The sequence below is a fragment of the Centruroides sculpturatus genome, unplaced genomic scaffold, assembly GCF_000671375.1.
Source record: "Centruroides sculpturatus isolate CEXI.00-Female unplaced genomic scaffold, Cexi_2.0 scaffold634, whole genome shotgun sequence".
Classification (NCBI taxonomy): Eukaryota; Metazoa; Arthropoda; class Arachnida; order Scorpiones; family Buthidae; genus Centruroides; species Centruroides sculpturatus.
In genome coordinates this window covers 446,142-471,615 of record NW_019384759.1, presented here as the reverse complement: position 1 = coordinate 471,615, position 25,474 = coordinate 446,142, and the positions used below count along the sequence as shown (strand labels likewise).

The 25,474-nt window shown below is 27.0% G+C and overlaps 1 protein-coding gene across 1 annotated transcript; it reads left to right on the top strand.

Moving 5' to 3' along the window:
- Nucleotides 1-1,385: 1,385 nt before the first annotated feature.
- Nucleotides 1,386-23,571, top strand: LOC111628762 (gamma-2-syntrophin-like; the record flags this gene model as incomplete). The annotated part of the gene is made up of 12 exons (XM_023372605.1): nucleotides 1,386-1,436; nucleotides 6,847-6,973; nucleotides 8,161-8,228; nucleotides 8,873-9,003; nucleotides 9,082-9,211; nucleotides 11,411-11,449; nucleotides 11,717-11,833; nucleotides 20,515-20,586; nucleotides 20,652-20,804; nucleotides 21,522-21,614; nucleotides 21,780-21,890; nucleotides 21,961-23,571. Coding segments are annotated over 12 exons (1,194 nt in total), but the record flags the coding sequence as incomplete, so codon positions are not given.
- Nucleotides 23,572-25,474: the final 1,903 nt, after the last annotated feature.

Here is a 25,474-nt window from a genome sequence, read left to right as displayed (position 1 = left end):
TGAAACTTATATACTTTATGGAATCAAACAATTGTCAGTATCGTAGTAATGTTTTGTCTGAATAAAAAATGATTTGTGATACTGAAAATATTCTTGGTTTATATATCATTGAAAAAGTTGGAGAGAATGAATAATAAATATCTTCTTATGAATTAAAATGAAAATTATTAAAATACTTTTATTACTAAGAAATAAAATTACAGAAAAACATAAACTGAATATGAAAAATTATTTAATTAATATGAAATGTATAAATTTGACACCATTAGTACTCAGTTTAAGCAGTCTGCAGATCAATAAATTTGAGTCATAGATAAACTGCAGACTACCTATAATTCTATTTCTTATTCTGTAAATATCCCCTTAGATAATGATTGATTGTGTGCCAGAATATTTTGTGTATTTGATAACCTAATGTAAGAGATATGTGATATGTGTAAATGTTCTTTTCTCTCACTAAACAGCACTAGAATTTCAATTTGGCAAAATGACTACTCAGTCTGCAGACCACCTGGTGCATGCTCAAGGACCACCAGTGGTTCAAAGATCATACTTTGAGAACTGCTACTATAGACAAATTAAAAGTTATTTGCATTTTAGTAATCATTAATTTTCCCTATCATGTCTGTGGTCAAACATGTTTAATTCTGTTAAAGTCTATCTGGTTACAATTATTTTAAAATAATTTTAATTAGTGATATAATTAATGATTATCTGTTTTTGGCATTTCAAGTAGATGTGCCGTATTTCTGAAACTTATAATGCCAACTTCAGATTACCATTAGATAATTAGCCAAGATTATTTTGAAATAATTACATTACTTAATAAATTCTGATAGTATTGATTATTGACAAGTCAAATATATATATTAAGTCTTAAAGTTATATTTTATTTAATTAATATATGATATAAATTGATTGGTAACACTTAAAATGTAGTACAGTCATTTTGGTTTTTTTTTAAAGTTTAGTAGTAATAATACAGAAATGTTATATGTAATGAAATTTCAATTATTTAACAAATTGATAAATGTATGTTTATGAACACTGTAAGTATTTCACATTAAATTATAGTCTTCCAATTATATTTTAATGCATGTATTAATGAGTTTTGATTTTGGTTTATCTGATTTGAGAATTAATGAGAAGTTTGATTATTAGGCTATCTGAAAATTCCATCAAATTTTAATTAATTAAATAATCTTACTGTTTATTATAACAAAATAGAAATTATTCATTGAATTAACTAACTAATAAATTATATGGAATGTGGTATTTATGTATATTTTTTAAAAAATTTTGATTTAATTGATTTAAAAATATATTCATTAGAACATTTTAATAAAATATTAAATTATTTTCTATAAGTGATACATTACAAATATTTTATAGCTGATCAAACAGGACAGTTATTTGTTGGTGATGCAATAATTAAGGTAAATTTTTAATTTTTTAAAAATATGTTTATAAATTAAATATTTATTTTGTTTGAAATTAATTTACATTAGTTGTTTTTGTTTAAAAAAATATGATGATTTACAGACTGAAATGGAAAATTATTTATTTTTTAACCAATACTTTCTAGCTTTTTAATATACAAATTACATTATGCATATCGTATTACTGGTAACAAGACATGATTTATAGTTTTGTCTCATCTTACTTGACTGTAAAAGAATATTTTTATTACATGATTTGTTCATACTGGCATTCATGATTCATAAGAAAGTAGAGAATTGACATTTTTAAGAAAATTTATGACTAGGAAACATTTTCTTTTAGTTTTTAATTTAGAATGTTTAAGATTAAAATAGTTATTCTTTCTTTTTTGTTGTATATAAATCAAAGTTTGTTTATATATTTTAATTGAATTTTTTCTAAAATAAATGCTTTAAAAGAATTTTTAATTATATTTATCTGCTAATATTTATTTAGCAAAATAATAATGTGAGAGGTATATTAGAATTTAAAATATTATTAGTACATTTCAAAGTAATACTACATTTTTTAAATTAAATTAGTTAATTAAATAATAGTATATCATTATTCTTGTTATGACATTATTATAATTTATATATTTAAATTTATTATACAGACTAATGAACATCAGTTCAATTTTTATTCTATGAAAGACTATAGAATNGTCAGAAGATCAGAAAAATGTTACAGAATGTTATATGATGTGATATTAGAATTTTTGAAGTTTTTATTCAACAAGGTTGAATAAAATAGAACAGCTTTGTTGCTTAGTTACAGCAATAGAGTGATACACATTTAAGATTTAGCACATCAGCTCCATTGCTATTCTGGGAAATAGTATAAAATGATGAAAAGTTGAATAAGTTGACAATGGAAATGAATTATTAAGTTACTAAAATAATCTGTAAATGTATAAAAGAAGTTGAGACAAAACTTTTTATTCATTTAACTTTTTAAATGTAAAAATGCCATAAACATAAGAAAATTATGAAAGTTTTATTCACTAAAACCACAAATGAATAATAATTTTGAATACCTTATTTCAAATTGTCATTTTTATTAAGTTTGCTATTATAACTTGAATAGAAATTAAGTCTCTGAAGTACAGTGGTAATTTGAAATAAAAGATAAATGATTCCAACCAACTTCTGAAATAAAGATTATAGCTTGAGATAAATTTTAAATGAATTATATTCATTTAAAATTTAAATTAGATGACACTTTTGGATATCTTCCAGAAAATTTTAATAATTTCTAGCTTTATTAATTAAAATTATGCTTATTAAATATTGTTTATAGGATTAAACAAATATAAAGTTTTGCCCCCAAAGTTTTTTAGCATTATTTTTCCTGTCTTTATCAATCTTAAATATCCAATATAGAAGATTAGTTTAATATTTGTTTTTTAAGTTATTATGGAAGTAATGTTTACATATGTAATGTTTTAAGTGCATCAATTTATTTCTGTTGTTGTTAATTCTGGAAAATTTATTTTCTGTGGTATGTACTGTACATGAAAATAAATTTGTTATAATTTTTTTTTCAATTTAAGCAATTATTCATATATTTGTTTAAATAGTGTAAAGTAATAATAAATAATAGAAAAATGAATTGCTCATTTTAAATGAAAAACTTTCAGGAAATATGAAGATAAAACAATACTTACAAAGTAATAAAATAAAGGTTTATTATATTTATATAATTATGTAAGTTTTTCTAAATATCAGTATATCTAGGTTTTTAGCAATAGATATTATTTATTTTAATTTTTAGCAATTTTTTTTAATATGTAAATTGTTTTTAGCATTAAGAAAAACAAAATTGTTACAGTTGGTTAAAGCATCAGATTTCTGCTCTGGGGACTTGGGATTAAGTTCAGGCAATCAACTTCTCACGAATTTTTCATGGGAAATCTGTCCCTAATATTGAACATATTAGGGACAGATTTAGCATTGTCTCTTACCACCCAGTTTCCTCCATTGTGAGCCTAGCTGAACATTGTGAGCTTTAAAAAGTCATCAAAAATCTCAGTTTAGTGATTTTTTTTTCTTTCTTTTTTTTTGTAACCTTTCACCAAAATTGATGAAAAGGTAAAAATATTTCAAAAATTCTCATTATCAGATCAAAATCTTATATTTTTAAAGTTGTTTATGTTTAGGTTAATTGTTTGTTCCATGCTAATTTCTTTGAATATATTTGATCTGATATGTAAATTATTCTGAAAATGTTTAATCAGAATAAATGATGACTCTTTAAATGTTATTGCTTTTGTGTTTCTTAATGTTAATGATGGAGTCAACAGTATCAAAGGAATAGTCTTGCAGAAGTACAAAATGTAGGATCCAAAGTTATAAATTTTGTTAAATAATTTTTATAGTTAGTTAAAAAAAAGTTAAAATTTTAATTTGAGCTTAAATAATTTAATATAATTATAATTAATAGATGGTTTAGAATTATGACCACATTAGCTATATAAGAGGTTAGATTAATGTACTCTTATGGTAATCCTATAAGATAAAAATATTTTAAATATTTATCTTCAATAGATTTTTAACTCTTCCACAGACATTTTTAAAAATACATTTGTTGATTCGTAAAAAATACATTTGTTGTACATTCAAGATATTTCTTTCCATAAAATGTTTGGTATTGTCCAATTATTAAAAAGTTTAAGGCTCAGTTCTTAATGTATTTTTCAAAAATTTTATACAGTTGACCCCCCCAATAACAAGGGTTCCTATAATTCGGATTCCTATATCACGGTGAAAAAATTGCGACAGTATTCGTACAAACATGCTAAAAAAACTATAATTTTGTAAAACATCATCGCTGACTCATGTCGCGACAGGATTGGTCAAATCTAGACCAATAGCGGATATTGTACAAACCGTTGAGTTTAAACGAGCAGCGGATCTACTAAAAACTATTTATTATTTAATGTCCATAAAAATTATATTTATATTAATGATGTCTCCAAAGTTCAGCGAATTTTTTGCAAAAAAATAATTTATCAGGAAGCACGAGAGCACCATTCGATGACAAGCTCCACGACGAAAACAAGCTTAAGCAATGGTGTAGTCGAACGGTGCACATTCGGTAAGTAATCCTGTAATCCTACAATTTTTTGTTTATAGCATAGTTTATATGGATTATTCCCAAAAAAATTTTACATATTTTGGAAATGTTGAGTCAAATTATTCTAGAATCGATTAATTTTATGGAAGAAAACCTTTTAAACTGCCGTAGTCCGTAAACTGCATACGTGCTGGGCTGTGATTGGCTGGACTCATAGAAAATGAATTCATAAAAACCGGAACGTATATACCGTGTTATAGGGGGGTCAACTTTATTTCTAGTTAAATCATACAAGTAAATAACTTTTGTTTATAGTAAAAAGTTAGATAAAATAACAGTTGGTTTTGTTAAATGAAAACATTTTGAGTTTGTTTTTCATTATTTTAAAGTTTTTCTGGTCCATATCACTATATTTGCCAGTATATAATTCAACATTTTAAGCCTGGAAAAATCTCTCCAAGATCTAGGAGTTGATTTATACAATAGATATTAAATGTAAACTTTTATTATAATGGCAAACAAATGGAACAGTATTTTTAACAATCATGGTACTCTTCTTACTATAATTCCAGCCAGCCTCATAGACAGGAGTAAATCTTTGGGAACCAGAATTATATTAGCATAGAGCTTAATATAATAATATAAATTGGCTGAGCATATGCCAAAATCATGCTACAGTTCACAGCCAGGCACACGTATTTGTAAAATCTAAGTGACTTGTATAACATGGAATTCATATAAAACGGAATAATAAACAATATTATAGGGGGTCGACTGTATAGTGTTTTAATATTACCAGTATACCAGTACATAGCAGTACTGTTATGAATCTATGCTGTGCAAAGTATTAATATTTTGTTGGGAGTTTTAATATGTTGTAACATAATGTTTACCAATAGACCTGATGTACAATAAGTTCAACCTAGGATAACTTACTGAACAGTTTTAGTATTGTCCTGCTTAAATACTGTTGTCCACATCCCTCTTTGGATAAGCTGTATATCAAGCATAATCAGAAGTTGATCATGATCCTGGACCTCTGGTCCGATCTCCTCTTCCAGGTAGCGTAATTGGCAACATATCTGCACAGCAAGTAGGAGTTGCAGGTTCAAGTTCCACTCCAACCCAATTCTTTTCTTCCAGGATACCCTCTAAAATTATTTAAATAAATTATAATTATTAAATTTAATACAAGATGGTGCCTAATGCCTCCATCCAGGACAAATTAATTATAATTAAAATTATAATTGCCGGAAAATAGCCTGATCTTATACAGCAGTTGGTTTGGCTTTATGTTAATTTTTTAATTCTTTCCAAATGGATGGGGTTAAATCTCCTAAACTCCTATATGCATTTGCTCTGATCATTTCCATGAAGACAGTGAAAAACCTAATGTTTCAATTCACTAAATATAATGGATAGTAATTGTTTGGAATTTTAACTCTTAAGTGTTCACAATAATTTTTATCTTGCTAGTATATGTTACTTGAATTTGCTGTTACTGATTTCATTATTCAATATTTCTCGAAGTATTTGTACTATAATAAATGAAACTTTACACTAGTGTTGATGATGATATAACTCAATACTTAGTGAGCCTACAGAAGATTGTCAACAATTATTGTTATATTGACTCTCTGAAGTCAAATTTAGTTAATTGATTTTTTTTTTGATAATTGATGCTGTGCTGTATATATAAAATTTTTATTTCCAAACACACTTAATTTATTGAAACAAAGTTTACTTAATTATTTTGATTCAAGCTTCAAATTATTGATAATGGTAATGATAAATGATTGGGGCGCCAAGAACTGATGTGGGGCCTGGGTAGAATGGGCCTTTTTAGCCTTTTGTTTTTCTTGAACAAATGAATTATGTAGAATGTTTCTTTATTAATAAACAATAATCTTAAAGATTTTATTTTCTGTTAGTAAAAATAATAATAATTCAGGCTGCTAATTGTCTTTGAGACTGGGGAAAAATTCCCAGCTTGACAGTCCCCTGAAAATCTGAAATTCCCAGCTTGAATATCTCCTCCTTGACGGTTCTGTATGTAAATCATAAAGAATGAGGATCAGTTTATTTGGGAAATCCTGTATAGTTTGAGCTTTCAATTAATTTTCTAACTTTTTCTATTGTTATTTTCAAATTTTTATGCATTTATTGTAAATAATTAATAGAATAATTGTTGCTTCAATTTTTTTTTGTTTATAGTTTCTTTTACATTTTTTTTATTTTATCAAATATCTTAGTTGAGTTCAGAATTAATATTTTCTGACAAAACTGTTTTAGGTAAATAACATTAATGTTGAAAAAGTAAATCACGATGATGCAGTGAATATTTTGAGAACAGCAGGTGATGAAGTAATTTTATCAGTCAGGCATTATAGAGCAGCCACTCCATTTCTTTCAAAGAGCTGTAAGTATTAATTAATGATCAATGTTTATTTTATAATTCTTTTTGTGCTGCTGATTTTTTGAAATTAACTTGTTTGTGTTTCTGCTTATGAATTGTCCTAACATTAGTAATTAAAATTAGATGTAAAAAGGGAAATTGTAATATATACCAAATGTAAAAATCATAATAATTGAAGAATAAATGTAGGATAGTTCAATAAAACTTGTCAGTATATATTATTATATAGATATGATAGTATGGCATCCTCAATTAATGAAATTATTGATTCAATAATTTTTAACATAAACTGTGTGCATCCATTCCAATTATTTCAGTGTTGGAGAGAAGTAAACATTATTTATTTATATTGATTGTATATTCCACTTTGTTTTGTGAGTTTGGACTTCTCTAAATACACAAGAATTTAGAAATAATATTCATTATTAATTGATATCTTATGATTTACTATATAATTATTTTTAATTAGGTATTTGAGAAAATGAGTTTAGAAATTTGTTTATTGTAACTCGTAAAAACTCAACTGAAGTGCAAATTTTATATCTCTTCTACATTATTGTATTATTTTTTATTTTTGAAGAATTATTTAATTATTAAGTTTGTCAATAAAAAGCCCTATATCTAACTAAAATAATAAATTAATATGATTATATATTAATACAGAAGTGTATCCAGGAATGATGTATCTATTATTGGAGCATCTCCTTAAAAAAGTAGTCAAGTGTTTTACTTTAAATACAAAGTTTTCATTAGATTTACACTACTGTTACATAAGATATTGAGATAACAGCATTAATTAGTCTCATTATCAAATTTAATCTAATTTAACTGTTTCATGAAATGTTCCAATTCATATTTTTTTTTTTGGCTTCATATTAAATATTCCAACAAATTAATACAGACTTATAACTGCATTCACTTTGCAAAATTCTAGCTATGCCTTTGTAAATTTATTAGTATAATTTCTACCAGTTTATGTGAAGTGATTTGTTTAGTCATTATACTGATTTTTACAGTCACCACAATATTACTGGTATATAATTAAATAAATTTATACTGATAATTTATACTGATTTTTATATTTGGTATATTGATTTCTGAATATATATTTGCTACTTTAATGATTTTATTATAATTAGTTAAATAATTCATAAAATCAAATATATTTAATTTAAAAAATTATATCTTAGTACAACGTCGTAGAAATCCTCCTCCAGAAGAACCCTCAAATAGAGCAAAGGATGATGATTTATGGAGGGTGAGAAATATATAGTTATGTGCATTTGTAAAATACACAGTAAAACCTTGTTAAGTCAAAGTGTTGAGAGGTAACAAAATCCTGACTTTAATTCAAAGTTTAAAGTTAAGAAATTTAATACCCAATTTTGTCAAATTTTTTCTACGACAGTAAAATTTCCAGTTATTAAGCCATTTCTGAAGAATGTGTTCATGGAATGATTATAAAACTGTACGCAGTTTATAGTGCTTTTGAGGATGTTGTCAAGGTGTCCCTTTGTGTCCCAGTCAGAACATTGTTAACACCTGAATCAGCAAAAAGGATGTTGACATGAGGTTGTAATCGCATGGTGTTGTGTTTGGCATGGAGCTGTACATGTTGGCATATTTGTTTATCTTAACCATCTGTGTTCATACAGAACATAAAAGAAAATGAAGATCCTGGACCTATCAAAGAATGGAAGGTACACAGGAAAATAGATTCAAGTTAAAATTACTGGCAATTTCAACTTAACAAGATCATATTATATGGAAACACCTATATACTGACTATGCTTAGGAGCTATTGACAGCCTTGAGTTAATGCAGTTTGACTTATCAAGGTTTTACTATATTCCTATTAAAATTAAACTTAATGTATATTTTTTAATTATCATCTGTTTCTAGGTTCCAAAAAGTCCACATACACCTCAGGCATCAGTTCCAATTAGACTGGAAAGAAAATGGGTTGATGTAATGACAATACAACTGCTAATGGCTTACCTCACACGTTACATGTTAGATACAGATAAACTCAGGTAGGAAAAGTTTATAATTCAGAAAAATTATATATTTGTAATTTCATTTTTCATATTTAATATACTTTGACTTAATAGGCCAAATGCTTTTGAAATAAAATCACAGGATGGAAAACCTTCAGCAGTGGTACATTGTGACGATGCTAGTATGTTATCTGAATGGATCAAACATATTTCTAATAATATTCTCCAAATTACAACTCAGCATGTAAGAGAGTAGAATTTAAGATTTGATAAATACTATATGAAATATTGAAAATAAGTTACTAAGTTTATTTTGTTATGATTTATTATTAAAGAAAGAACATTCAGAATGTAATCTATTGTAGTAGATAAATCACATATCCAATCAGAGGAAGAAAGCAAAAGTCAGGTGGAAAATTTGTTACAAAAGATGTATTTAGTTATCATTCAGCATCAAATACTTTCTTTGGATGGAAATGTGGTTTACTGAATATATATATATATATTATCTAATTTTTGTTATTCAAATTAAATATATTAAAAATGAAGTTTTATTATTATTGGTACTTAGATGTTATGAATTATATCTATATTAAATTTAAATTAGATAAAATATTCCAATTTGCTTTTTATATATTTGCATACTTTATGAAATGCATAAAGTTTTGTGGGATTCAAGAATGAAAAGATTACACACAAATTCAGACAACTTCATTTGACTTCTGAATTTGCCTGACAATGACAGAAATGAAAACTGTCAAAAATACTAGTGTAAAATTTTAATTGTTTCAATTTTAAGTTCATTAGCATTGGTAAATAGAGTTACTTATTATGTTTTTGAAATTTATTTTGAGTTTACCAATAAATATCAACTAGTTCACAAAAGTATATCAACACCACATTGTAAACCTTCTCTAAGTCTGTTTGTTTGACACTTACCACATTCATATGCAAAAATAATACAACTTCTCAACAACTCCTAAATCTATTCAGAAAAGCATTATTTTTGTATATACATATGTATATAAATATATATTTTAAATGAACTATACTGAATCATCTCCAGTGGTTGATGGAAACAAGGCCATTTTTTGAGAAGGCATATATGTGGTAGGTGACAAAAGTTTCCAGCCTAACTATGTTTTAGATGTTAAAGGTATAAAACAATGATGTCATTTTTTAGTATAGTCTCCTTGCAGTTCAACATTGTGGAATTAGCATTTCAACACTCTTGAAAAAAATAGCCTGCAGTTTTGTCTGCAAAATGCTCATAAACTGCCTTCTGCAACTCATCACTTTTTTTATGGTCATTTTTGAGTTTTGGAAACACAAAAATAATCACTAGGAACTAGGTCTGGGCTGTAGGGTGAATGGTCAAGCTCCTCGAACCAACACTCTTTTACAGCAGCCTTGACAATGGCAGCTGTGTGCACTGGTGTGTTGTCCTGCAAAAGGCAAACATGATGCAAATTAATGCAACAAGTCTAACTAAAATGAATGTTTCCAAGTGACTTATGCAAATTGTCAGGAAAAACTGTTTTATTAGTCAACATACAGATAGTGCTATCTGATACTATCATTATTTTATTCCTAACATGTCTAAAATATAATTAGAAACTTTTGGCACCTACCATGTATATATTTTTTGGTATACTCAAGATTCATTTTTATAAATTAAACAAATATATAAGCAGTAGCTTTATCCTCTGGGAAACTAGAAATATTTTATGCATAATTTAAATTTAATTAAAGTTACTAAATTTGTTTATTCTTTAGATGTCTAAGAAAATTAATATAAATATTATTAGAATGAGTCTTTTTATTCTGTTGAGTATTTGTATATTATTTATTTATCATTTCTAACCACAATGAGTTTTTTGAAATATTAATGAGATGAAATCATGTGCTATTGATTTATAATTTAATCCTTTTTCAGAGATACAAATTTTAAACAAAAAAGTTATGTTTTATTTATTAGCAATATGCTATCAAAAATCATTTACAAAATAAATTTGGTTATAGAAGTTCAAATTAAATAATCAGAAAATAGAGTAATGACATGGAAATCATTTACAATTATCTTCTCTAGTGAAGAATTGAGATTTAATTTAGTCCAGACAATAATTTCTCTTGTAAAAATGAATAAATACTTTCTAATTTTCTGAATTTCTTCTCACAGATACAATTTCTGTTTTTTGTATATTTGTCTGTAGAACTAGAATTGCAGTCCAAGTTGGATTAAGTTTCAGCTCCCTATCAAATATAAGTTAGCATTACAGATTACAGCATACATTGGTAGCATAGAAAATAAGTTAGCATATAGTTTTTTAATTTATCATCATGTATCTGTTTATATTTTATGCATACAAACAAAATATGTATAATAATATTGATATAAAATATTTTTTAGTTTTGATTAATTTTGGAATTGTTTTTCTTCTAGATAAAGTCCCTTAACAAATCATTATCACCTTCTGACCAGGTTAGTAATATTGATATGAATATAATTATATAAATTAGATGATATAAGTTTTATATTCATAATTTAATAATTAAATTTCAGAATAATTTTAAAGGATAAAGGTAGAAATTTGATTTTGTTTTTAAAGGAATTATGGTATTTTCTTTCTATTTTATACAACAAAAATAACAAGATTAAAAAAATCATATAGTTAAATTTTCAATTTTGTTTTACCTTTTAATAATAAATTAAATGTTTTTGCATTATTACAAGATTTGAATTTTACAGATACTGTATCTTGGTTGGGTAAATGAAGGTACTTTAGCTCCTCAACCATGGTATAAATGGCATCAGAGGTGTTTAGCACTTAAAGGAGCTGAATTTTATTTGTATAGTACTCCACCTGTAAGTAATTTTTAAATTTGGTTCTATTGATAATATGTTAAATTTTATATAACTCAGTATATACTTAGATATTTTTATAAAACTTTTTTTTAAAGATACATAAGATGGGTTAGTGATTAATTATTTCTCCTTGCTGAGCATGATTTAGATTAATAAATTGAAAACAAATTCTTTTAACTTTTATATATTCTGCTTTTTTTAACATTTCTCAAAGTAGATTTTTAAACTCTTACTGCCCTCTGGGTCCTAAGAAGGCATTTTTTTTTTTTCATGCCATTATAGATTTGGCCACTCATAGGGAAAAAATCTGGCAATGAATTGCTTAATTTTCCTGGCAACATTTGGTGGGGCCATCTGTTATCATATTTTATTATTAGAAACTTTTTATAGTTTTAACTATTATAAAATGGCAAAAATTATGAGGATAGGAATGGGGTTTATAAAAATTGTAAATACTAATAATGAGTAAAATTCTTAAGTCTGACCCTACTGGAGATACACACAATCCCCTTTATCTCCCAACCCCCTTTAATCACCAAAATTTAATAGCATCAGTCTCCCTAATAAACAAAATTTCAACCTCCCTGCAAAATTTCAGTAATTTTCAACAAAAAGCACAGGAGTTATTAAACTTCAGAGGGTGAACAAAATTGTGCCCAAACATCCATACATACAGAAAAAATGAATCCTAATTTTTTTTTTCAATTCTCAATGTTTCAAGGTGCCCTGAGTCCAAAAATGTAAAAATCTTGGTGGGGCATTTTTCGACCAATTGGCTATACTTTTCATCTTATATATAACAGGGGAAAGCATGGCAGTTTGTTACTTTTTACTTTTCCTTTGTTTTATACAGGGTGTCCATAAAGTCCATGTGCAATTTAAAAAATTTATAACTTTATCAGTATTTGTGATAGAGAAATTATGTACAATTTATTGGAAATAAGAAAATTTATATTTTTTTATTGTTTTATTGTACTTTATTAAGCTTCCACATGTCCACCATCATTATTAATACAAAGGGTAATATGATTTTGTAGTTCTTTAAAAAACATTTGCCAACTGATTTACAGTAATGCTTGAAATCACATTAGTTATTTTAGCTTTCAAGTCTTTTAACGATTGAGGTTTGGTTGCATCAGTAGCGTGCTGTCATTGGAAGCGGTGGAAGCGCCACTTCCCTTGTATTTTCTAAAAAATAAATCCATATTGTGCAATTATTTTCATATAATTAAAATTATGGTAATATTTTATTATAACCGCATTATGTATCTTATTACAAATTTCTATACTACATGTGAAAAAAAAAGATAAGATTGCTATTGTATATTCGAATATCAGTGGCGGAATGGAAGCGCTCTATTGTCTGCTTCCAAGCAGCCAGATTATATTCATTCATGCATGCACTTTACAGACCACCAACCTCACCAGGTTTAGCTGGTGGAAGCTACACACGTATAACGCTTCCAATGATTCTGTCCAGGACCGGTTCTGGACTGTTAGTCACCCGCCTGCTAGATATTTGGCCACCCTCGCCCGATTATGTGAATCATGAGTAGATTTATAACTTAACCCAACCGATAAGAATTTACTGGTATGTTTTTATGATAGTTCTGTATAGTTGACAGGAGTTTAAAAAAATCCATTAAAATATAAGATGGGAGAGCGGAATAAAAATATCAAACATTACTTATGGATTTCAATGTTAACCAGTGATATGATTTCGTGTGTCCCATCTTTAAGGGTACATGTACAATTCTTGTACAATGTTAAAAAATTAACTGTTACTTTGGTAGCATCATTTACAACTAAATTCAATGAATGAGAGAGATGCACAAGGTACAGAAAAAGCTCTAGAATTTATTTTCCTTAAATTTACAATTTATGTATCCATTGTCATAAAAATTTGTCTTTCCACTTTTTCCCCAAGACTACAAATATTTGAGTACAAAGTAACTGGTTTCGACTTATTTCTACTTAAGAAGTAGTTAAATAATTAAGAGATTAGGAAATTAGGGTCATAAATAAAACCCTGCTGAAAGAGCCGGAATATTTAAACAAAAGCTTAATCATACCAATCTTTAGCCAAGTACAGTGAGGACTGATTTCTTTATAATATTAGATGTAATAAAGAAATTTTTCCAGTTCAATGAGAGTGACTGAAAAGTAAATTCTGGAAATTTCCGTGACACCACCTGGTCCTAAAATGAATTAGTTAGAAAACAAACAATGAACAATTTATTAAGGTTAAATATTTAGATTTTTACAGCTATGGCGAGAAACGTTTAAAATTTACAACAACCCTGTCGCATCCTTTGAGGTATACTAGTGATGCGACTAAACAGGTATTTGAAATTGACCAGTATCGGCACCCTGGAGATTTGGCAGCCCAAGTCATGCGTACACTGCAGGACCATCTCTGATCCCAAACATTAGCTAATGGTAGGGAGCTATTTGACTAAATGAATTGTTTTAAGATTTTAAAAGTAAAGAATATTTTGCTATTTTTATGTATGTTTCTTTACAAAGCTATATTTAATTATAATTTTCTTTAAAAGTATACTCATACAATTGAAGAATATTTTGTACCAGGTAAGTATATCCACCACACATTTTATTTCACCAAGTAAGTTTTTATTATTTTATTTATAATTTTAGCCCTTATATCATGGCTAGCGATTCGGGATGTGATTGTGATATTAAAAATACATTTAGAGAAGACTACGGTTTTTATTGGCTTATCAAATAAACGAATACAAATAGACCCTTGACCAGGGCTTCTTAAACTGTGGGTCGCAACCCCATTTGGGGTCGCTTAGAGAAATCTTGGGGTCGCGAGATTTTAATGCAAAATTTTGAAAATAATTTGTGAGAATTTGAAAATGGCGTGCTTTGTGTCATAGATTTTGTGAGTTGCGCTTTGTGTCACTTCTGGTGCAGTGAGACAATGATTCAGCAACACTGATTGTAGTGTGAACTAGTGTAGTAGTGTAGCTTTTCAGTGTATTCAGTTGTCTCTGTTCCATTGTAACACAAGAGTGAACTGTGGTAGTACACCATTATTGGTTTTGCAAATTTGTATATATCTTTATTTCATATTTTTTGGGGTCGCAAAAAAATCACAATCAAATAAATGGGGTCGTGAATAAAAAAAGTTTAAGAAGCCCTGCCCTAGACCATCACTGACGTGCAATTAACTGATTGCTCCCGGAAGTTGGCTTCTTACAGAAACACAGCTTCCCTATCGTCAAATGTCACGGCATGCCACTGGGTTTTCACATGCCCCATAAAAAAAAATTAATGAAGTCAAGTATGGCAAACATGGAAGTCAGGAAAATTGTCTCCCTCTTCCAATCTATTACTAAATAATTTTACTTAAAACTATGTACATTAAGCTTTCTAATGCTTCTTACAGATTTTTTTTCTATTACAAATACTAATAAAGTTAAATTGCACATGGACTTTATGGACACCCTGTACAACATAGGGAAAGTAAAAAGTAATTCACTTTTCTCTTTGTACATTTAACTTCATTTTTCAATAAACAAAGCTTGCTCAAATATTACATAATATAATATAAATAAATAAATTAAGTTTTATTAAGAGAGAAATTTTATAAATCTATACTTTTGTAGTGGATTACAGAATTTCTTAACATGTAATAAATAAACAAATTACATTTCCCCTTTCAGAAGATAATTTTATTGTTACTCATTCAAAGGTAGTCATCAGTTTCATAACAGAGAAAACACTTTTATAGAATGTTTTTAGATGCTAGTTAAGAAAATGCCAAAAATATATAAAAAGTCAATAAAAATTTTTTAGAAAAGAAGCAATAACTTACATTTGTTTCAAAATCATGTATATTGTATTATATGTAAAAAAAATGAAATGTGATAATTTATTAAATATAAAGAAATTAGTAAAATAACAATACTATACTTAAATATTATTAATGAATTACACAAAGATCAAATTAATTCAGCTCACATTTTCTGTAACTGATATATAATAATTTATCATTAATTATTTTTTCAAAATATACTAATTTCACAAGTTTAAAGATTATATTCATTAAATAACTGTTGTAGTGTAACTTTGAATATTCTTCAAGTTTCAGTATTCCTTTCTGGGTTTTAATATNGGGGGTCGCAAGATTTTAATGCAAAATTTTGAAAATAATTCGTGAGAATTTGAAAATGGCGTGCTTTGTGTCATAGATTTTGTGAGTTGCGCTTTGTGTCACTTCTGGTGCAGTGAGACAATGATTCAGCAACACTGATTGTAGTGTGAACTAGTGTAGTAGTGTAGCTTTTCAGTGTATTCAGTTGTCTCTGTTCCATTGTAACACAAGAGTGAACTGTGGTAGTACACCATTATTGGTTTTGCAAATTTGTATATATCTTTATTTCATATTTTTTGGGGTCGCAAAAAAATCACAATCAAATAAATGGGGTCGTGAATAAAAATAGTTTAAGAAGCCCTGCCCTAGACCATCACTGACGTGCAATTAACTGATTGCTCCCGGAAGTTGGCTTCTTACAGAAACACAGCTTCCCTATCGTCAAATGTCACGGCATGCCACTGGGTTTTCACATGCCCCATAAAAAAAAATTAATGAAGTCAAGTATGGCAAACATGGAAGTCAGGAAAATTGTCTCCCTCTTCCAATCTATTACTAAATAATTTTACTTAAAACTATGTACATTAAGCTTTCTAATGCTTCTTACAGATTTTTTTTCTATTACAAATACTAATAAAGTTAAATTGCACATGGACTTTATGGACACCCTGTACAACATAGGGAAAGTAAAAAGTAATTCACTTTTCTCTTTGTACATTTAACTTCATTTTTCAATAAACAAAGCTTGCTCAAATATTACATAATATAATATAAATAAATAAATTAAGTTTTATTAAGAGAGAAATTTTATAAATCTATACTTTTGTAGTGGATTACAGAATTTCTTAACATGTAATAAATAAACAAATTACATTTCCCCTTTCAGAAGATAATTTTATTGTTACTCATTCAAAGGTAGTCATCAGTTTCATAACAGAGAAAACACTTTTATAGAATGTTTTTAGATGCTAGTTAAGAAAATGCCAAAAATATATAAAAAGTCAATAAAAATTTTTTAGAAAAGAAGCAATAACTTACATTTGTTTCAAAATCATGTATATTGTATTATATGTAAAAAAAATGAAATGTGATAATTTATTAAATATAAAGAAATTAGTAAAATNTCTAGGGGATAGTTATAGGATAATGAAATAAAATCAGTATTGCATGTGCCTAATGGAAAATAGGTGCAGAAACAAATAAAACATAAAAACAAAGCAATTGATGGAGTTTGCTTTGTTCTTGGATCACTTCTCTGTGTCAGCAGGTATGAGGATAGCTTCTTGTGTGGCAGCAAGTATAAAGTTTACCTGTCCACAACCGTCAGGTACAAGTATCACCTATTCTGTACTGTACCTAACAAGTGCAAGGATTGCTTCTTTCTTTCATGCTCTGCTTCACTTCTATCACAATATGACAAAGTAGTGCAATGTTCTAGTTAAATTTTATGCAGTTTATGCATTTTATTATAGTTAGTAAAAAATTTATTGTATGTTTCATTTCTACTTACGGTATCTATCATTCAAAAAGTGATAGATTTTAAGGGGGGGTTGAGTTTTGTAGGACGTCCAAAGAGGGGAGGGAGAGTTACAGAAACTTGGACAAATTGGGACAAGAGGAGGAGTGGGAGTAAAAATTTCATGAAAAATTCAGATGTAATTTATGGATAGCCCACCTCTGATGCCACAAGAAAAATGAATTAATTTGAGAATTTAGAGATACTACATGTTGTATAGTATTTAATTTGTATTTGTAATAATTAGTCAATATTTTTATGTGAAGTCATGGTCTTGCACTTTAGTTGATTATACTTTTTATTTCTTATCATAGCAAACACTTCAAGATTTTACAAATTGCTCTTCTGTGTATAAAGTATAATATACTAATTTCACAAGTTTAAAGATTATATTCATTAAATAACTGTTGTAGTGTAACTTTGAATATTCTTCAAGTTTCAGTATTCCTTTCTGGGTTTTAATATATTTTTAATCTTGTTTTGGGAAAAATATTTTTATTGGATTTTAATGAAGGTTATTGTTTGGCAGAACTTTTATAGCTGCTATTACTTATGTTATACTTACTATATTCAGCACTTTTTATTTTTGTCTTTACAACAATTTATATTAGAGAAGCTAATTAAAATAGAATATCCATCAGAATTGCTTTATTTTTTTTAATTCAAAATTCTTTTATCTATACCAAAATATTCTCTGATCATTCCTTTTTAATTCCTTTTTATAATAGATTTAATTTATCTGATCTACATTTGTTTGTCCTGTTTTTTAGCTCACTTTTTTTTAAATGAATGAAATTAGCAAAACAAATAGGGTATAGTCTTGTAATTTTGTCACAACTAAGTTTAACTGTTTCAAATTAATACAAAACAAACTGTCCATAAATGATGTTCACACTGGAAGGGAGGGAAACAGTTACCACAAGCAGTCAGACAAGAGGGAACAGAGGGTTGAGCTTCAGCAGATGTCCATTTACAGTAGAGCGTCGATTATCCGAATCAATTGGGGACAGGGGTTGTTCAGAAAATCGAATTTTTGGATAACCGATTATGTACGAAAAAATACATTATTAATATAGTATACAGTAGACCCCCTTTAACACAGGTTCATATAATATGGATTTGTTTAAAACGGCGAAAAAATTGCGATTATATTCATATAAACACACTAAAAGAGAGTGGTATAATATAGTAAAACGTCATTGCCGACTCGTGTTGTGACAGGAAATCTAGACCAATAGCGGATATTGCACAAACCATTGAGTTTAAATGAGCAGCGGACCTACTAAAAACCATTTATTATTTAACGGCCATAAAAATTATATTTATGTCAATGATGTCTCCAAAGTTCAGTGAATTTTTCGCAGAAAAATAACTTAGAAGGAAACACCCCGCCATTCGATGCACCGCTCTGCGATGAAAACAAGCTTAAGCAATGGTGTCGTCGAATGGTGCACACTTGGTAAGTAATCCTACAATTTTTTGTTTATAGCATAGTTTATATGGATTATTCCCAAAAAATTATACGTGTTTTGGAAATGTTGAATCAAATTAGTCTAGAATCAATTAATTTTATGAAAAAAACCTTTCAAACAGCCGTAGTCCCTAAACTGCATACGTGCCAGGCTGTGATTGGCTCATGTATTTAATTAAATTAATTAATTAATTAATTGAATCGTACAACATGGAATTCATAAAATACGGAACGTATCAACTATGTTATAGGGGGTCTACTGTATTAGTATATCCCAATAATAGTATATTAATATATCCCATTTTTCCAATTTTTCCATTTAAATTTTTTTCCAATGCGTGTTGCTTCACATTGAATTTCGTTGATGTTAAGCATAACGAAAATTTTTATAATAATAATCATGTCTATCGTATCGTTAAAAATTATTTCTTTCTTTTGTACAAACAAAATAAATATATTAAAAAATATGAAAACAAAAAAAATTATACTTTAGAAGTTAATCTAGTATCAAAAACGTTTGATTCAGCACAACACAGTCCGACTGGAATGGTTTTGGTTAACCGATGTTTCGGTTCATCAGCATTTGGATAATCGATGCTCTACTGTATTTCATTGAGGTGTAGCATTAACAAAGCCTCTTCTGTGTGGCTTACAGAATGTGTTCATTCTCAAAATTGATCAATCAATTTTGATTAAACTTTGCCATTTTCCTTTAATTGTGATGAGGAATCCAAAAATGTAATAATGGTTAATTTAAATTTAAAAAGTAGAGTTCCGTGACTTTGTTTTCGATATACAAAGCTGGATTAAACTGACTCTCTGTGTCTGTACTCTCTGATACATCTGAATATGCCAAATGAAATTTAGGTCTAGGGGATAGTTATAGGATAATGAAATAAAATCAGTATTGCATGTGCCTAATGGAAAATAGGTGCAGAAACAAATAAAACATAAAAACAAAGCAATTGATGGAGTTTGCTTTGTTCTTGGATCACTTCTCTGTGTCAGCAGGTATGAGGATAGCTTCTTGTGTGGCAGCAAGTATAAAGTTTACCTGTCCACAACCGTCAGGTACAAGTATCACCTATTCTGTACTGTACCTAACAAGTGCAAGGATTGCTTCTTTCTTTCATGCTCTGCTTCACTTCTATCACAATATGACAAAGTAGTGCAATGTTCTAGTTAAATTTTATGCAGTTTATGCATTTTATTATAGTTAGTAAAAAATTTATTGTATGTTTCATTTCTACTTACGGTATCTATCATTCAAAAAGTGATAGATTTTAAGGGGGGGTTGAGTTTTGTAGGACGTCCAAAGAGGGGAGGGAGAGTTACAGAAACTTGGACAAATTGGGACAAGAGGAGGAGTGGGAGTAAAAATTTCATGAAAAATTCAGATGTAATTTATGGATAGCCCACCTCTGATGCCACAAGAAAAATGAATTAATTTGAGAATTTAGAGATACTACATGTTGTATAGTATTTAATTTGTATTTGTAATAATTAGTCAATATTTTTATGTGAAGTCATGGTCTTGCACTTTAGTTGATTATACTTTTTATTTCTTATCATAGCAAACACTTCAAGATTTTACAAATTGCTCTTCTGTGTATAAAGTATATCAGTCCATGTTTAGGTGTTTAAAAGTAAGTAGATTACTTTAAAACTGATTAATTTATGTAATATACTAATTAAGATTTTATTATTAAAGGAATCAGAATTTGTTGACGAGCGACAGAACTGCTTTATGATTCAAACTGGAACATCTGAAACTCATTATTTGTGTGCAGAAACAAAAGCCGATCTTCTCAGGATAGAAACTGCCTGGCATCGAGCAACTTATAATGCTGTAACTAAATTAGGTGTAAGTTATTTTAAATATAAAATTTTCTATGTAGAATTAATAATTGAGTTATTTAAAGAATTGTAGAACAACTGTTTATAAGTGGAAATAAGCTGTTGAATTGCCAAAATTTTAATTTTAGTATTTTCCTTAAAAAATTATCTATAGACATAAAATAGATGTTTTACAATATAAAACAAGCTTTCAATCTAACTAGTTAATCTTACATTTAATGTAAGGTTATATAATCAATATTACAAGTGAAAGAGGATAATTTATTGTCACCTACATAATTAACATAATTTACATAAAAGAATCAGAGCACTCATTTTCCATTAGACTGTTTGCTTTTTGATAGTGATTAAAAGTTAAAACTGTTTACTTAAATTTTTTAATATTATAGAATTATTTTCAGTTGTTAAATCTATTGCATTATTGCTTCAAACATCATTTGCTTTGGTTAGTAACTAATTTATAATCTCATTATTCAAACACAAACTTGTCATCACCAATCTCTTGATTAATTGGAGAGATTTCCAAATTAACTACATCTTTTCCAATAGTAGCGTATCATCAATAATTTGTAGTTTCATTAGACATATATTTATGTAGATGAATACTCATCTTTATATTCTTGGTTTATTTTTTTATAATTATTATTATTATTATTATTATTATTAAAATTATTATTATTATATTTTTATTTTAAGAATAATATAAATTTTTTTTTTATTTCAGAGTAAAACATTTTCTGTAATATATAAAGGCAAAACAGGTGGTCTCACTTTAGACTGGAATATGGGATTTGCTCTTTATGATACCGAAGCAAAGGTGCATTTTTTTATAATTAAATATTTAATTAATTGCATTTAATGTTTCAATTAATAAAAGAATGGTTTAATTTTAATGAAAGTATAGAATTTTAAAGTTAAGATTTGTTCCCTGATTTTTAAATTCAGTACTACTTATTAATAAAAAAATTAATATGTTTTTTAGTGTTATGCTTGGAGTTACCGATTCTCTCAATTAAAAGGTTCTTCAGATGATGGGAAAACAAAATTAAATTTGCATTTCCAGAATTTAGAAACAAAAGTAATTGAATCAAAAGTATGTGAATTATTTTTTTATGAAATATTTATACTGAATATTTGATTTAAAAAAGTGAAATTTCTTTTAGGAATTAGAATGTCCAGCCTTGCAGAGCCTTCTATATTGCATGCATGCCTTTCTCACTGCCAAAGTTGCCTCCGTGGATCCATCATTTCTTCGTGGCATGTGACAAATCCATGCAGAACATCAATCACTGATAACTTATATAAGCACAAAATATGGCCAAAAATGTCACTGTTCAAATACTCAGATAATCTTGAAACTCAGGTTTTTAGTTGCAATGAATTATGAAATTATCATCAATTTATAATTTTATTTGAAAGATAAAATATATTTATTATATTAGAAATTTATATGATACGTAACCGAATATATATATAACTTTAAAGAAGCAGAAGTGTTTGTCTTCAGTTTCTTTTTCTGAAAAGTATTATTTTAGTCAATGTGCTTAACAGAGTATTGATGATAAATATACACTAATTATATTTTTAGGTTTTTAAATATATTCAAAATTTATTCTAATTGTGGAGTATTATGTAAATAGGTTGCTAGGCACAGAATGTAAACAATGATACTGTGTAAACCATGATTGTCATTTGCACAAATGTCTTTTGACAATGAATATTGCAGATTGTGTGTTACTTAGTTTGCACGTCAGTATTCTTGCCTTCTTTTTTAACCAAGATATAATTATTTATATGGAAATATACGGGATAACGCGCCAAAGATTCCCTAAACTTTTAACATACATTCTAATTGAGTGTTACGTATAAAATGTATTAAATGTATACTGGTGATCGTTTGATAACGGACAGTTTGAAATTATGATAAGGAGTAAGTTTCTTTTTATACTTGAGTACCGTTTATATGCTTAGCAAAGTTGGCATACTTAAATATATATCAAATAAGCCATTTTGAAAGAATCGGCATGATTAACCTTCCACGGACCAATTAAGCTATAGGTTTCTTTTATGCTGCCGATATATTTTATACATAAATGTATATTGCAAATATAGTTTTGTTGTGGTTGCCTAAAATTTACAACAAAAATATTTTTGAATATGATTTTTTTTATATCATTCTTAGCTTTTTCAATAACACAAAATCAATTTTTATGCAATGAAAAGTATATTCTATGCAGCTTTTTTGATATTGATATAAAGTTTATTTGGTATTGTGCTTTCTTTATTTATAAATGTTAATAATATCAACGAGTTATATATTAAAACTTTAATTAAAATTTATAAAAAAAATTTTATAACTACAGAAGCATAAAAAAAGAAAAAAACTGGATGTAGTCAGTAATAATTAAACTTAGATATAAGACATCAAATATATTTAGAATTCTTAAATAAAAATTGAAGTATAGTTTAAGCCGATGCAAAATATTAGTCAGAAGTGTATGTTAGGAGTGAAATAGCTGATCGTCCGATGCTCAAGTTGTTCAAACAGCAGAATATTAGCATTTTACGTTCTGCACACGTCCGACAGATTTTATAGAATTGTTTACGAAGATGTTAAGCAGAAGTACAAAAAAAATGTAGAATTGGAATGTTATGATGTTTTTTCACAAGTTATATACAGCAATGAGATATATTGTTGAAAAATTATACTTTATCTTGTATGATTTATGACTTCAATAAACTGCTGGCTGGCCAGCAAAACTTTTGTTTAGTTATATTGTGTGTTTTTTAGGTTTAATGATTACTTGGCAATATATAATATGAGTTATATATTTTTATAAATAAAAGAAATAAAAATTAATTTGTAGAACATATTTTAAAGTCTGTATTTATGTAGCAGTTGATGTATTCTTTAGTTTTTTTTTTATTCAATTAACAAAGTAAATGAAAATTTATTATTTTAACAGTAAATTTTTCAAAAATAACTATCTGAATATTTCATGACATTTATGTAGTTATAGTTTATTCAACTTTTAAAGAAATATGTAAAGAAATATGCATTTACTCAATCAGATTGGTTAATCATAAATCTAAAATCTTATCAAATTTTTAAAAATATCAGTTTTGAAATTTACAGAATGTTTCATCATCAGTTTCAACATCATGAAATTATTTCTATTATTAATTATGTGCACATTACATAAATCAATGTGTAATAAAACAGAACTGTAGATTGCGAATGATAATATTTTGATTTATAAAGTTTTAAAATGAAATTTTTATTATAAACAAGTAGTTAATGGAATTAATGAGTGCATTGCCTAGTACAGTGGTTTTAATACAGCTGGATAAGCAAACCATGGACTAAGTCAAATGCCTTGCTTATCCAGTTGTGTTATAGTTGCTTTACTTAGGCAACATGCCCAAAATTTGTTAATTATATCCAATCATTAACATATGATATTAATTAGTGATTTAGTTAGTAGAAATATTCAGTAGTAATACTAATTTGAAAAGAATTTAAATATAAAGAAAAAATAATAATATAGCTGGAATGAGGTGGATGATGAGATTTAACTATAAAAATAAAATAAAATAGAATGTTTTTGTATAAGAAGCTTTCCTGTTTAATTCTTACAGCTCAGTAATAGTTTTGTTGTTGTTTTATTCAAACTTATAAACATTTTATTGTTCATGATTAAAAGTGTTAAATTATTTTTTAAATAACATCATCATAATGTGCTACAGATTATTTAAATATTCCAAAATTGATTTATTTAACAAAATTTTTTGTTTTTTTAAAATAAATCAATTTTGTAAATAGTAAAAAAGTAAATAAATAAATTTTTTAAATAAATAAAAAAAATGTTTATATATACTGTATGTTGTTTATTATTTTCATGATTATTAAAAAATGATATACAGTATTAGAATTTTGTAACTTTAATTAATGTATTGAAAACTTGTTTTTAACACTTAATATTAGTTAACTTATCAAGAAAACATTATAAATAAAATTTTAAAAATTGCACACTAAAGAAATCATTAATAGTCTTTTATTTAATTTAATTATCAATAAAATTTAAAATATTAGATATCAAAATAGAAAAATAACTTGATTTTGACACACTATTAATATATTATCATTTTGGTTTTTGAGCAAAGTAATTAAATTAAGACTATTAAATCAACAGAATATTTCAATATTTATAACTGTTGAATGGAATTTTAAATGGAATCTATCATCCAAAAGAGGATCCAGAGCAAATCTTGTGAGGTGGCAGTATATTCAATTCATGTAATAGTTTTATGAAGGTTAATAATTATCTAAAATATATTGTATAAAACAACATAAAAATAATAAAATTTAAATAAATAAATAGAAACATTTTAAGCAATAAAAATCTGGGGTAGTAACACTGTAGCCTTCTCTAAAACTCCTGACATACATAATTTGCATTCTGAAAGTTACAATCACAGCTTTCCTAATCTTTCTATAGGATAATTGTTTTTAAAAGAATTCTTTAGATATTTAAATATGAAATAAATAGAATGTAGTATAAAATATGAAAACAATTAAATGATATAGTATAGATTAGCAATTTTCCCCAATAAAATGGTAGCAAGGAAAATAATATAAATTGAAAGAGAAACTATGTCCAGTAACATATCTTTTGA